This window comes from Rana temporaria, chromosome 3 (genome assembly GCF_905171775.1).
Source record: "Rana temporaria chromosome 3, aRanTem1.1, whole genome shotgun sequence".
Lineage (NCBI taxonomy): Eukaryota > Metazoa > Chordata > Amphibia > Anura > Ranidae > Rana > Rana temporaria.
In genome coordinates this window covers 484954390-484969921 of record NC_053491.1, presented here as the reverse complement: position 1 = coordinate 484969921, position 15532 = coordinate 484954390, and the positions used below count along the sequence as shown (strand labels likewise).

General features: G+C 58.4%; 1 protein-coding gene across 1 annotated transcript; it reads right to left on the bottom strand.

Annotated features, from left to right (window-relative positions):
- Nucleotides 1–8506: 8506 nt before the first annotated feature.
- Nucleotides 8507–15283, bottom strand: MPDU1 (mannose-P-dolichol utilization defect 1; the record flags this gene model as incomplete). The annotated part of the gene is given in 6 exon segments (XM_040347073.1): nt 8507–8764; nt 10380–10490; nt 10611–10729; nt 13530–13615; nt 13705–13837; nt 15218–15283. Coding segments are annotated over 6 exon segments (653 nt in total), but the record flags the coding sequence as incomplete, so codon positions are not given.
- Nucleotides 15284–15532: the final 249 nt, after the last annotated feature.

The window sequence follows — 15532 nt, the reverse complement described above, 5'->3', positions numbered from 1 at the left end:
TGGGGCGCTGGGTGTATGGTATAAGTGTGTAGGACGCTGGGTGTACGGTATGAGTGTGTGGGGTGCTGAGTGTAAGGTATGAGGGTGTGGGACGCTGGGTGTATGGTATGAGGGTCTAGGATGCTGGGTGTGTGGTATAAGGGTGTAGGGAGATGGGTGTACGGTATGAGGGTGTCAGGCGCTGGGTGTATGGTATGAGTATGTGGGGTGCTGGGTGTATGGTATGAGGGTTTCGGGTGCTGGGTGTACGGTATGAGGGTTTCGGGTGCTGGGTGTACGGTATGGGGGTGCTGGGTGTACGGTATGAGGGTGCTGGGTGTACGTTATGAGGGTGTGGGACGCTGGGTGTTCGGTATGAGTGTGTGGGGTGCTGGGTGTACGGTATGAGTGTGTGGGGTGCTGGGTGTACGGTATGAGTGTGTGGGGTGCTGGGTGTACGGTATGAGTGTGTGGGGTGCTGGGTGTACGGTATGAGGGTGTGGGACGCTGGGTGTACGGTATGAGGGTGTGGGACGCTGGGTGTACGGTATGAGTGTGTGGGGTGCTGGGTGTACGGTATGAGGGTGTAGGGTGCTGGGTGTATGGTATGAGGGTGTGGGATGCTGGGTGTACGGTATGAGGGTGTGGGATGCTGGGTGTACGGTATGAGGGTGTGGGGTGCTGGGTGTACGGTATGAGGGTGTAGGGTGCTGGGTGTATGGTATGAGGGTGTGGGGTGCTGGGTGTACGGTATGAGGGTGTGGGACGCTGGGTGTACGGTATGAGGGTGTGGGACGCTGGGTGTATTAGGGTGTGGGACGCTGGGTGTAAGGTATGAGGGTGTGGGGTGCTGGGTGTACGGTATGAGGGTGTAGGGTGCTGGGTGTATGGTATGAGGGTGTGGGACGCTGGGTGTAAGGTATGAGGGTGTGGGACGCTGGGTGTACGGTATGAGGGTATGGGACGCTGGGTGTACGGTATGAGGGTGTGGGACGCTGGGTGTACGGTATGAGGGCGTGGGACGCTGGGTGTACGGTATGAGGGTCTGGGACGCTGGGTGTATGGTATGAGGGTGTGGGACGCTGGGTGTATTAGGGTGTGGGACGCTGGGTGTAAGGTATGAGGGTGTGGGGTGCTGGGTGTACGGTATGAGGGTGTAGGGTGCTGGGTGTATGGTATGAGGGTGTGGGACGCTGGGTGTAAGGTATGAGGGTGTGGGACGCTGGGTGTACGGTATGAGGGTGTGGGACGCTGGGTGTACGGTATGAGGGCGTGGGACGCTGGGTGTACGGTATGAGGGTCTGGGACGCTGGGTGTATGGTATGAGGGTGTGGGACGCTGGGTGTACGGTATGAGTGTGTGGGACGCTGGGTGTACGGTATGAGTGTGTGGGACGCTGGGTGTACGGTATGAGGGTGTGGGACGCTGGGTGTACGGTATGAGGGTGTGGGGTGCTGGGTGTACGGTATGAGGGTGTAGGGTGCTGGGTGTATGGTATGAGGGTGTGGGACGCTGGGTGTACGGTATAAGGGTGTGGGACGCTGGGTGTACGGTATAAGGGTGTGGGACGCTGGGTGTACAGTATGAGGGTGTGGGGTGCTGGGTGTACGGTATGAGGGTGTGGGACGCTGGGTGTACGGTATGAGGGTGTGGGACGCTGGGTGTACAGTATGAGGGTGTGGGGTGCTGGGTGTACGGTATGAGGGTGTGGGACGCTGGGTGTAAGGTATGAGTGTGTGGGACGCTGGGTGTACGGTATCAGGGTGTGGGACGCTGGGTGTACGGTATGAGGGTGTGGGACGCTGGGTGTACGGTATGAGGGTGTGGGACGCTGGGTGTACGGTATGAGGGTGTGGGGTGCTGGGTGTACGGTATGAGTGTGTGGGACGCTGGGTGTACGGTATCAGGGTGTGGGACGCTGGGTGTACGGTATGAGGGTGTGGGACGCTGGGTGTACGGTATGAGGGTGTGGGACGCTGGGTGTACGGTATGAGGGTGTGGGACGCTGGATGTACGGTATGAGGGTGTGGGACGCTGGGTGTTCGGTATGAGGGTGTGGGACGCTGGGTGTACGGTATGAGGGTGTGGGACGCTGGGTGTAAGGTATGAGTGTGTGGGATGCTGGGTGTAAGGTATGAGGGTGTGGGACGCTGGGTGTACGGTATGAGGGTGCGGGACGCTGGGTGTTCGGTATGAGGGTGCGGGACGCTGGGTGTACGGTATGAGGGTGTGGGACGCTGGGTGTACGGTATGAGGGTGTGGGACGCTCGGTGTACGGTATGAGGGTGTGGGACGCTGGGTGTACGGTATGAGGGTGTGGGACGCTGGGTGTAAGGTATGAGGGTGTGGGACGCTGGGTGTACGGTATGAGGGTGTGGGACGCTGGGATGTACGGTATGAGGGTGTGGGACGCTGGGATGTACGGTATGAGGGTGCGGGACGCTGGGTGTACGGTATGAGGGTGCGGGACGCTGGGTGTTCGGTATGAGGGTGCGGGACGCTGGGTGTATGGTATGAGGGTGTGGGACGCTGGGTGTACGGTATGAGGGTGCGGGACGCTGGGTGTTCGGTACGAGGGTGCGGGACGCTGGGTGTACGGTATGAGGGTGCGGGACGCTGGGTGTACGGTATGAGGGTGTGGGGTGCTGGGTGTACGGTATGAGGGTGTGGGACGCTGGGTGTATGGTATGAGGGTGTGGGACGCTGGGTGTACGGTATGAGGGTGTGGGACGCTGGGTGTACGGTATGAGGGTGTGGGACGCTGGGATGTACGGTATGAGGGTGTGGGACGCTGGGTGTAAGGTATGAGGGTGCGGGACGCTGGGTGTTCGGTATGAGGGTGCGGGACGCTGGGTGTATGGTATGAGGGTGTGGGACGCTGGGTGTACGGTATGAGGGTGCGGGACGCTGGGTGTTCGGTACGAGGGTGCGGGACGCTGGGTGTAAGGTATGAGGGTGTGGGACGCTGGGTGTACGGTATGAGGGTGTGGGACGCTGGGTGTACGGTATGAGGGCGTGGGACGCTGGGTGTACGGTATGAGGGTCTGGGACGCTGGGTGTATGGTATGAGGGTGTGGGACGCTGGGTGTACGGTATGAGTGTGTGGGACGCTGGGTGTACGGTATGAGTGTGTGGGACGCTGGGTGTACGGTATGAGGGTGTGGGACGCTGGGTGTACGGTATGAGGGTGTGGGGTGCTGGGTGTACGGTATGAGGGTGTAGGGTGCTGGGTGTATGGTATGAGGGTGTGGGACGCTGGGTGTACGGTATAAGGGTGTGGGACGCTGGGTGTACGGTATAAGGGTGTGGGACGCTGGGTGTACAGTATGAGGGTGTGGGGTGCTGGGTGTACGGTATGAGGGTGTGGGACGCTGGGTGTACGGTATGAGGGTGTGGGACGCTGGGTGTACGGTATGAGGGTGTGGGGTGCTGGGTGTACGGTATGAGGGTGTGGGACGCTGGGTGTATGGTATGAGGGTGTGGGACGCTGGGTGTACGGTATGAGGGTGTGGGACGCTGGGTGTACGGTATGAGGGTGTGGGACGCTGGGATGTACGGTATGAGGGTGTGGGACGCTGGGTGTAAGGTATGAGGGTGCGGGACGCTGGGTGTTCGGTATGAGGGTGCGGGACGCTGGGTGTATGGTATGAGGGTGTGGGACGCTGGGTGTACGGTATGAGGGTTTCGGGTGCTGGGTGTACGGTATGAGGGTGCGGGACGCTGGGTGTTCGGTATGAGGGTGCGGGACGCTGGGTGTTCGGTATGAGGGTTTCGGGTGCTGGGTGTACGGTATGAGGGTGCGGGACGCTGGGTGTACGGTATGAGGGTTTCGGGTGCTTGCTGATGAATCACAGTCATTGCTGGTAATAGAGCTTCAATTTTCTCTCCTCCTTATTTTAATATTAAAAGTAACGGTTTTATGTGGGGAAACGACTGAGCGAAGAAGATGAATGGCATGTTCAGTGAAGGGAGGACATTAGCAAAAAGAACAGAGTTCTGCAAATTCTGTAAATGTACCACTGGTTCCATCTTGTGGTCAAATCTGATATTGCAGGCAAAGCAACTTAAAGCGGAACTTCAGTCATTTATTTTTTTCAACTTCCCATCTATTAAATCTTCTGCCCTTGTTGTTGTTTTAACTTTGGATAGTAAAACAGTTTTTTTTCTGCCAGTAAATCTCTTATACAGCCCACTTCCTGTTTCCTCATACAGCCCACTTCCTGTTTCCTCATACAGCCCACTTCCTGTTTCCTCATACAGCCAACTTCCTGTTTCCTCATACAGCCCATTTCCTGTTTCTTGTCTGGTCATTAGCCTAGGCTTATGACATCATGCACAGCTCTAACACTCACACTCATGAAAGTTTGCCGGGGGGTGAGTCAAAAGAGGGCCAATGAGAGCTGGGAGGTGTGCCTCTGTGTAAATCCAGGAAGGGAACAGGCAGCAGCTTCAGCTGCCCACAGTAAAAATGGCTGCAACCAGACTCAGTTGGAGGGAGATTTCCGCAGCATATTTGGCAAGTACAGAATCAGAGTCTATATAAAATAATATGCAAAGTGGTTGGGGGGGAAGCTTCAGAATGGCAAAGATGTTTTTTTTTTACAGATTATGTGAGCGGACTGCAGTTCCCCTTTAATATCCTGCTGGAGGCAGAAGAGCCCCCAAATTATTGGTGTCAGTGAGAATGGCCCTCAGGAAAGAATTGCCCCTTTAAATATTTAGTGTGAGTGGGATGTGGCCCCCTGGGAAGAATAGCTTGTCAAATCATTGGGGATAGTGAACCTCACGGGAGAATAGCCCCTCGGATCATTGGGGGAGAATGGCCCCCCTAAATCATTGGTGTTGGTGGCCCTCAGGAGAGAATGGCCCCCCTAAATCATGTGTTTTTTGAAATAGTGGCCCTTGGGAGAGAATGGCCCCCCCTAAATCATTGGTGTTTGTGGGATAGTGGCGCTCAGGGAAGAATGGCCCCCCTAAATCATTGGTGTTTGTGGGATAGTGGCGCTCAGGGGAGAATGGCCCCTAAATCATTGGTGTTTGTGGGATAGTGGCCCTCAGGGGAAAATGGCCCTCCCCTAAATCATTGGTGTTTGTGGGATAGTGGCGCTCAGGGGAGAATGGCCCCCCTAAATCATTAGTGTTTGTGGCATAGTGACCCTCAGGGGAGAATGGCCCCCCCTAAATCATTGGTGTTGGTGGGACAGTTGCCCTCAGGGGAGAATGGCCCCCCTAAATCATTGGTGTTTGTGAAATAGTGGCCCTCAGGAGAGAATGGCCCCCCTAAATCATGTGTTTTTTGAAATAGTGGCCCTTGGGAGAGAATGGCCCCCCCTAAATCATTGGAGTTTGTGGGATAGTGGCCCTCAGGGGAAAATGGCCCCCCTAAATCATTGGCGTTAGTGGGATAGCGGCCCTCAGGGGAGAATGGCCCCTAAATCATTGGTGTTTGTGGGATAGTGGCCCTCAGGGGAGAATGGCCCCTAAATCATTGGTGTATGTGGGATAGTGTCCCTCGTGGGAGAATGGCCCCCCTAAATCATTGGCGTTTGTGGGATAGCGGCCCTCAGGGGAGAATGGCCCCCCTAAATCATTGGCGTTTGTGGGATAGTGGCCCTCGGGGGAGAATGGCCCCTAAATCATTGGTGTATGTGGGATAGTGTCCCTCGTGGGAGAATGGCCCCCCTAAATCATTGGCGTTTGTGGGATAGCGGCCCTCAGGGGAGAATGGCCCCCCTAAATCATTGGCGTTTGTGGGATAGTGGCCCTCAGGGGAGAATGGCCCCCCTAAATCATTGGTGTTGGTGGGACAGTTGCCCCCAAATCATGAGATCAGTGAGATAATGAACCAAACGGAAGAAAATCTTCCAATATCATTGGTGTCAGTGGGGTAGTGAACCCCCAGGGGAGAATAGCCCCTCAGACAATTGGTGGAGGTGGGATGGTGACCCCTAAATCATTGGTGTCAGTGGAGTAGTGAACCCCCAGGGGAGAATAGCCCCTCAGACCATTGGTGGAGGTGGGATGGTGACCCCTAAATCATTGGTGTCAGTGGAGTAGTGAACCCCCAGGGGAGAATAGCCCCTCAGACCATTGGTGGAGGTGGGATAGTGGCCCCTAAATCATTGGTGTCAGTGGAGTAGTGAACCCCCAGGGGAGAATAGCCCCTCAGACCATTGGTGGAGGTGGGATGGTGACCCCTAAATCATTGGTGTCAGTGGAGTAGTGAACCCCCAGTGGAGAATAGCCCCTCAGACCATTGGTGGAGGTGGGATAGTGGCCCCTAAATCATTGGTGTCAGTGGAGTAGTGAACCCCCAGGGGAGAATAGCCCCTCAGACCATTGGTGGAGGTGGGATGGTGGCCCCTAAATCATTGGTTTCTGTGGAATAGTGGCCTTCAGGAAAGAATACCCATTTGAATCATTACTGTGAGTGGGATGGTACACCCCAGGGATAATAGCTTGCCAAATCATTGGTGTCAGTGAAATAGTTGCCCCATGGGAGAATAGCCCCCTGATCCTCAGAAGAGACAAGCCCCTCAAAAATTTGGTGTCAGTGCCCCCCAAATCATTTGTGTTGGTGGGATAGTGGCCATCAGGAAAGAATAGCCCTTTATATCTTTACTGCGAGAGGGATGGTGGCCCCCAGGGAAGAACAGCTTGCCAAAACATAGGGGTCAGTGGGATAGTTGCCCCATGGAAGAATGCCCCCCCAAGTCATTGGTGTAGGTGTGATAGTGGCCCTCAGGAAAGAATAGCCCCCAACTCATTGGGGTTAGTGGCCCCCAGGGGAGAATAACCCCCAAATCATTGGTGATGGTGTCCCTCAGAGAATAACCCCTAAATCACTGGTGTTTGTGTGATAGTGGCCCTCAGAAGACAATAGCCCCCAAATCATTGGAGTGATAGTGGCCCTCAGGAAAGAATAGCCCCCAAATCATTGGTGTAATAGTGGCCCTCAGGGGAGAATAGCCCCCAAATCATTGGTGTAATAGTGGCCCTCAGGGGAGAATAGCCACCAAATCATTGGTGTAATAGTGGCCCTCAGGGAACAATAGCCCCCAAATCATTGGTGTAATAGTGGCCCTCAGGGAACAATAGCCCCCAAATCATTGGTGCAATAGTGGCCCTCAGGGAACAATAGCCCACAAATCATTGGTGTAATAGTGGCCCTCAGGGAACAATAGCCCCCAAATCATTGGTGTAATAGTGGCCCTCAGGGAACAATAGCCCCCAAATCATTGGTGCAATAGTGGCCCTCAGGGGAGAATAGCCCCCAAATCATTGGTGTAATAGTGGCCCTCAGGGAACAATAGCCCCCAAATCATTGGTGTAATAGTGGCCCTCAGGGGAGAATAGCCCCCAAATCATTGGTGTAATAGTGGCCCTCAGGGGAGAATAGCCCCCAAATCATTGGTGTAATAGTGGCCCTCAGGGGAGAATAGCCCCCAAATCATTGGTGCAATAGTGGCCCTCAGGGGAGAATAGCCCCCAAATCATTGGTGTAATAGTGGCCCTCAGGGGAGAATAGCCCCCAAATCATTGGTGCAATAGTGGCCCTCAGGGGAGAATAGCCCCCAAATCATTGGTGTAATAGTGGCCCTCAGGGGAGAATAGCCCCCAAATCATTGGTGCAATAGTGGCCCTCAGGTGAGATTGGTCCCCCCAAAATCATTGGTGCGATAGATATATATCTAAGATAAAAAAAAGAGGCAAGTGCTAAATTCAACTCGGTAAACATACAGTACACTATTTAAATGCCTAATAAATGTGAAAATCATCATACAAAACCATCAATAAAATTGTGAATGAATAAAAAAAAATAAAAAAAAGGAGCAACATGCAAAAAAAACATAAATCATAATAAACTACTTAACGTCGTAATTTCCAGACGAAACGCGTAGGCACGGCAACGACGTGACATCACCACAATACGGCGTCTTCATTTAAAACTACAATGCACTTACATAACCATAAAGCACATACTATTAAAATCCTACGATCCAGAAAAGCGTTCAGAGCATCTCCCGCTGGACTTCCACGCATAGTGCCGGGCGTGAGAGGATCTGCCTGCTTTGCTGGATTGTAGATATTCTAATAGTATGCGCTTATGGTGATAGGTAATATAAGTGCATCGTCATTTTTAAACACAAAAAGGCACTGTATTGTGATTACGTCACGTCGTTGCCGGACCTACGCGTTTCGTCGGAAAAAAGACGTCGTCAGGAAGGGTTATTGTGATCTCCGTTTACATTTTGCTTGTTGCTCTTTTATATACGAATTTCATTCACTGCTGATGGCTTTGTATGATGATTTTACATTTGTTATGTATGTTCGCAGAGAGGAACGTAGCGCTTACCCTAAGCGTTTTATTTTTATATGTACAGGAATTAGTTAAGAACTCGCTGTGCCGCAAAGATGAGAAGCTCCGCTTTAAGTCTACTAAAAGTGTGTTTAAAAAAAAAGGTAAAGTGACATCTGTATTGCAGCCAACCGCAAACAGAAAAAAAACCACAGAGAGCGCCGCAGATATAAAAACAGAGCGATTTATTCCAATATTCCAGCTATGATTGGTGGGAAGTCAATAGGCGTGTGAGGGGGCGGGATTTTTAGGAGTGGAATGATTACGGAAGTCTCTCTATTGCCCCCTTCAGTTCTTCTTTTTCTTCTTCTTCTTCTTCTCTTCGGCCGAGCCGACGTTCCAGTAATAGAGCAGCTGTGCGAAAATCAGCCCGTTACAGGAGGAGGAGACCACGTAGGTTAGAGCCATCAGATTGTCTCCGGTCTCCTGAAAACAATGAAAAGGAAATATAAGAGAGAGGCGGTGAACATCCCACCCGCCACAGTTTACAACACACGGCACGGCCCGCGTCTGCAACACGCGGCACGGCCCGCCCCGCGTCTGCAACACGCGGCACGGCCCGCCCCGCGTCTGCAACACGCGGCACGGCACGGCCCGCCCCGCGTCTGCAACACGCGGCACGGCACGGCCCGCCCCGCGTCTGCAACACGCGGCACGGCACGGCCCGCCCCGCGTCTGCAACACGCGGCACGGCACGGCCCGCCTCGCGTCTGCAACACGACACGGCACGGCCCGGCCCGCGTCTGCAACACACGGCACGGCCCGGCCCGCGTCTGCAACACACGGCACGGCCCGGCCCGCGTCTGCAACACACGGCACGGCCCGGCCCGCGTCTGCAACACACGGCACGGCCCGGCCCGCGTCTGCAACACACGGCACGGCCCGGCCCGCGTCTGCAACACACGGCACGGCCCGGCCCGCGTCTGCAACACACGGCACGGCCCGGCCCGCGTCTGCAACACACGGCACGGCCCGGCCCGCGTCTGCAACACACGGCACGGCCCGGCCCGCGTCTGCAACACACGGCACGGCCCGGCCCGCGTCTGCAACACACGGCACGGCCCGGCCCGCGTCTGCAACACACGGCACGGCCCGCCTCGCGTCTGCAACGCACGGCACGGCCCGCCTCGCGTCTGCAACGCACGGCACGGCCCGCCTCGCGTCTGCAACGCACGGCACGGCCCGCCTCGCGTCTGCAACGCACGGCACGGCCCGCCTCGCGTCTGCAACGCACGGCACGGCCCGCCTCGCGTCTGCAACGCACGGCACGGCCCGCCTCGCGTCTGCAACGCACGGCACGGCCCGCCTCGCGTCTGCAACGCACGGCACGGCCCGCCTCGCGTCTGCAACGCACGGCACGGCCCGCCTCGCGTCTGCAACGCACGGCACGGCCCGCCTCGCGTCTGCAACGCACGGCACGGCCCGCCTCGCGTCTGCAACGCACGGCACGGCCCGCCTCGCGTCTGCAACGCACGGCACGGCCCGCCTCGCGTCTGCAACGCACGGCACGGCCCGCCTCGCGTCTGCAACGCACGGCACGGCCCGCCTCGCGTCTGCAACGCACGGCACGGCCCGCCTCGCGTCTGCAACGCACGGCACGGCCCGCCTCGCGTCTGCAACGCACGGCACGGCCCGCCTCGCGTCTGCAACGCACGGCACGGCCCGCCTCGCGTCTGCAACGCACGGCACGGCCCGCCTCGCGTCTGCAACGCACGGCACGGCCCGCCTCGCGTCTGCAACGCACGGCACGGCCCGCCTCGCGTCTGCAACGCACGGCACGGCCCGCCTCGCGTCACACCATGACACGTCTACGATACACAGCCCGGTCCACCTTCCCCCACACCGTGACACGTCTACAATACAACGGCCCGGTCCGCCTCGCGTCACACCATGACACGTCTACGATACACAGCCCGGTCCACCTTCCCCCACACCGTGACACGTCTACAATACAACGGCCCGGTCCGCCTCGCGTCACACCATGACAAGTCTACAATACACAGCCCAGTACCGCTCACACCCACAGCAATGATTTTCTTACCTGGATGGAGGTGAATATTCGAGCCAGAGACCCGAGGAATAAAAGTGCTACTGTGACAGCCGATAACTGACCCGTGTGACCGTTCTTGTAGTTGGTCATCGCTTGGATAAGCTATAAGAGAAAAGTGGGCGTTACCAACAATTCGGTTGGTGGCTCCTCCCACACTGCAGATTTTTAAAAGGGACACAAGAGATCAACTATAAAAAAGGTTAAACGCTGCAATGGACTCACCCTACTTATAATGATCGCCGGAACATTGGCGGCCTGGAGCATTGTGACCACAGCCATGGGGACGACCGGAGACAGGAGGACGGCCACTATGGAGAAGTATATACCAAGAAACAGAATTCCTGGAGGAGAGAGAGCAGGGGTGAGTGTCAGGGACTGAGAAGAGGGTGGAGCAGGGCCAAGTGTCAGAGCAGGAAAGGAGAAGAGAAAAGAAGGGAGCAGGGGTGAGAGTGTCAGAAGAGAGGGGAGCGGGGGTGAGTGTCGGAGAGGAGAGGGTCACAGAGGAGGGTAGAGGTGAGTGTCGGAGAGGAGAGGGTCACAGAGGAGGGTAGAGGTGAGTGTCGGAGAGGAGAGGGTCACAGAGGAGGGTAGAGGTGAGTGTCGGGAGAGGAGAGGGTCACAGAGGAGGGTAGAGGTGAGTGTCGGGAGAGGAGAGGGTCACAGAGGAGGGTAGAGGTGAGTGTCGGGAGAGGAGAGGGTCACAGAGGAGGGTAGAGGTGAGTGTCGGGAGAGGGGAGGGTCACAGAGGAGGGTAGAGGTGAGTGTCGGGAGAGGAGAGGGTCACAGAGGAGGGTAGAGGTGAGTGTCGGGAGAGGAGAGGGTCACAGAGGAGGGTAGAGGTGAGTGTCGGGAGAGGGTCACAGAGGAGGGTAGAGGTGAGTGTCGGGGGAGGAGAGGGTCACAGAGGAGGGTAGAGGGTCACAGACGGGGTAGAGGTGAGTGTCGGAGGAGAGGGTCAGAGAGGAGGGTAGAGGTGAGTGTCGGGGGAGGGGAGGGTCACAGAGGAGGGTAGAGGTGAGTGTCGGAGGAGAGGGTCAGAGGAGGGTAGAGGTGAGTGTCGGGGGAGGAGAGGGTCACAGAGGAGGGTAGAGGTGAGTGTCGGAGAGGAGAGGGTCACAGAGGAGGGTAGAGGTGAGTGTCGGAGAGGAGAGGGTCACAGAGGAGGGTAGAGGTGAGTGTCGGGGGAGGAGAGGGTCACAGAGGAGGGTAGAGGTGAGTGTCGGGGGAGGAGAGGGTCACAGAGGAGGGTAGAGGTGAGTGTCGGGGGAGGAGAGGGTCACAGAGGAGGGTAGAGGTGAGTGTCGGAGAGGGGAGCGGGGGTGAGTGTCGGAGAGGGGAGCGGGGGTGAGTGTCGGAGAGGGGAGCGGGGGTGAGTGTCGGAGAGGGGAGCGGGGGTGAGTGTCGGAGAGGGGAGCGGGGGTGAGTGTCGGAGAGGGGAGCGGGGGTGAGTGTCGGAGAGGGGAGCGGGGGTGAGTGTCGGAGAGGGGAGCGGGGGTGAGTGTCGGAGAGGGGAGCGGGGGTGAGTGTCGGAGAGGGGAGCGGGGGTGAGTGTCGGAGAGGGGAGCGGGGGTGAGTGTCGGAGAGGGGAGCGGGGGTGAGTGTCGGAGAGGGGAGCGGGGGTGAGTGTCGGAGAGGGGAGCGGGGGTGAGTGTCGGAGAGGGGAGCGGGGGTGAGTGTCGGAGAGGGGAGCGGGGGTGAGTGTCGGAGAGGGGAGCGGGGGTGAGTGTCGGAGAGGGGAGCGGGGGCGAGTGTCGGAGAGGGGAGCGGGGGTGAGTGTCGGAGAGGGGAGAGGGGAGCGGGGGCGAGTGTCGGGAGAGGAGAGGGTCACAGAGGAGGGTAGAGCTGAGTGTCGGAGAGGGGAGGAGAGGGTCACAGAGGAGGGTAGAGCTGAGTGTCGGAGAGGGGAGCGGGGGTGAGTGTCGGAGAGGGGAGCGGGGGTGAGTGTCGGAGAGGGGAGCGGGGGCGAGTGTCGGAGAGGGGAGCGGGGGCGAGTGTCGGAGAGGGGAGCGGGGGCGAGTGTCGGAGAGGGGAGCGGGGGTGAGTGTCGGAGAGGGGAGCGGGGGTGAGTGTCGGAGAGGGGAGCGGGGGTGAGTGTCGGAGAGGGGAGCGGGGGTGAGTGTCGGAGAGGGGAGCGGGGGTGAGTGTCGGAGAGGGGAGCGGGGGTGAGTGTCGGAGAGGGGAGCGGGGGTGAGTGTCGGAGAGGGGAGCGGGGGTGAGTGTCGGAGAGGGGAGCGGGGGTGAGTGTCGGAGAGGGGAGCGGGGGTGAGTGTCGGAGAGGGGAGCGGGGGTGAGTGTCGGAGAGGGGAGCGGGGGTGAGTGTCGGAGAGGGGAGCGGGGGTGAGTGTCGGAGAGGGGAGCGGGGGTGAGTGTCGGAGAGGGGAGCGGGGGTGAGTGTCGGAGAGGGGAGCGGGGGTGAGTGTCGGAGAGGGGAGCGGGGGTGAGTGTCGGAGAGGGGAGCGGGGGCGAGTGTCGGAGAGGGGAGCGGGGGTGAGTGTCGGAGAGGGGAGAGGGGAGCGGGGGCGAGTGTCGGGAGAGGAGAGGGTCACAGAGGAGGGTAGAGCTGAGTGTCGGAGAGGGGAGGAGAGGGTCACAGAGGAGGGTAGAGGTGAGTGTCGGAGAGGGGAGCGGGGGTGAGTGTCGGAGAGGGGAGCGGGGGTGAGTGTCGGAGAGGGGAGCGGGGGCGAGTGTCGGAGAGGGGAGCGGGGGCGAGTGTCGGAGAGGGGAGCGGGGGCGAGTGTCGGAGAGGGGAGCGGGGGCGAGTGTCGGAGAGGGGAGCGGGGGCGAGTGTCGGAGAGGGGAGCGGGGGCGAGTGTCGGAGAGGGGAGCGGGGGCGAGTGTCGGAGAGGGGAGCGGGGGCGAGTGTCGGAGAGGGGAGCGGGGGTGAGTGTCGGAGAGGGGAGCGGGGGTGAGTGTCGGAGAGGGGAGCGGGGGTGAGTGTCGGAGAGGGGAGCGGGGGTGAGTGTCGGAGAGGGGAGCGAGGGTGAGTGTCGGAGAGGGGAGCGGGGGTGAGTGTCGGAGAGGGGAGCGGGGGTGAGTGTCGGAGAGGGGAGCGGGGGTGAGTGTCGGAGAGGGGAGCGGGGGTGAGTGTCGGGGGAGGAGAGGGTCACAGACGGGGTAGAGCTGAGTGTCGGGGGACCTTACCTAGGTTTGTGCGGCTCCCCAGGTGCTGGATGAGGAATCCGATGATCAGAGTCTGGAGGAGGAGGAAGAGGACCTCCCCCCAGGCACTAGGACAGAGAAGGAAAGTCCATGTCACACACAGGGAGGAGCAGCAGAGGATCCCACCAATAAAGCTGCAGTGGGGGAGGGGCGTTACCTGAAGGGGAAGCTGTAGGTGATGCTGTACACCATGGTCCCGGTCAGTGCCAGCAGTTCCAGGAGGACGGAGTGGAAGCTCAGCCCCTCGGCGGTGCCGGATCTCAGGAGTTTCAGGATCTGTGGGACCTTTACTGGGCGACAGAGGAACACAGGCTGGAAGAGAGGCAGACAGACTGGAAGGATTACAGGGAGGGGTCACAGCACTGATGAGGGGGGGGGGGTCACAGCACTGATGAGGAGGGCGGCTGGGGGGGTCACAGTTTGAGCTACACTCACTGCAAACCAGACAGTCTAGATTATAGAGGACGCCCAGAAAAGTTCATTATGTCCCGGGCACCACTGACAGGGGGGGGGGGGGGGGTCACTTCCTGGACCTAGGCCCTCCCGATTTTTAGTTACTTCCTGGGCCTAGGCCCTCCTGATAGCAGTGCACTTCCTGGACCTAGGCCCTCCTGATATCAGTGCACTTCCTGGACCTAGGCCCTCCTGATATCAGTGCACTTCCTGGACCTAGGCCCTCCTGATAGCAGTGCACTTCCTGGACCTAGGCCCTCCTGATAGCAGTGCACTTCCTGGACCTAGGCCCTCCTGATAGCAGTGCACTTCCTGGACCTAGGCCCTCCTGATAGCAGTGCACTTCCTGGACCTAGGCCCTCCTGATAGCAGTGCACTTCCTGGACCTAGGCCCTCCTGATAGCAGTGCACTTCCTGGACCTAGGCCCTCCTGATAGCAGTGCACTTCCTGGACCTAGGCCCTCCTGATAGCAGTGCACTTCCTGGACCTAGGCCCTCCTGATAGCAGTGCACTTCCTGGACCTAGGCCCTCCTGATAGCAGTGCACTTCCTGGACCTAGGCCCTCCTGATAGCAGTGCACTTCCTGGACCTAGGCCCTCCTGATAGCAGTGCACTTCCTGGACCTAGGCCCTCCTGATAGCAGTGCACTTCCTGGACCTAGGCCCTCCTGATAGCAGTGCACTTCCTGGACCTAGGCCCTCCTGATAGCAGTGCACTTCCTGGACCTAGGCCCTCCTGATAGCAGTGCACTTCCTGGACCTAGGCCCTCCTGATAGCAGTGCACTTCCTGGACCTAGGCCCTCCTGATATCAGTGCACTTCCTGGACCTAGGCCCCCCCTAATATTAGTGCACTTCCTGGTACTAAGCCCTCTCGATTTCGTTACTTCCTGGACCTAGGCCCTCCCGATATCAGAGCAGCGCCTCTCACATCCTGTGCCTAGGCATTCCTATTCCATGCCCTTAGCCAACTATCCGCAGTGTGAGATCATCTAAGGCACTGCCGTCCCTGACTGATGATGCTGCTCACTGTTCTCTCCTTGCTGGAGGGAAAGTTGTACCCGAGGACCTGCAGTCCCAGAATCTCCCTGCTTCTACTTCCTCCATTTCTCTGGGTCAGAGAGGGGGGTCAGCCATGGACAGAAGAGGGGGATGGGGGAAGAGGAGGTGGGGGGGTGGGGGGAGGGGTGTATGAATCCTCCGGTGTCGGTGACTCACCCATCACAGAGCCGGCGATGATCCCGAATCCCAGAACCTTACTGAGCAGAATCTTCAGACACGGAACTGGAGGGAGGAAAGAGACACGGGTGAGAGGAGAGACCAATCATAATATAGAGGGGCGCACAGAGCGGTGGAGGTGGGAGGACAGTCGATGGTGGTGTGGGGGGGAGGGGGGGAAGAGAGAGAGGACAGTCGATAGAGAGAGAGGACAGTCGATGGGGGGGGGGGGGGAAGAGAGAGAGAGAGAGAGAGAGAGAGAGAGAGAGAGAGAGAGAGAGAGAGAGAGAGAGAGAGAGAGAGAGAGACATATGG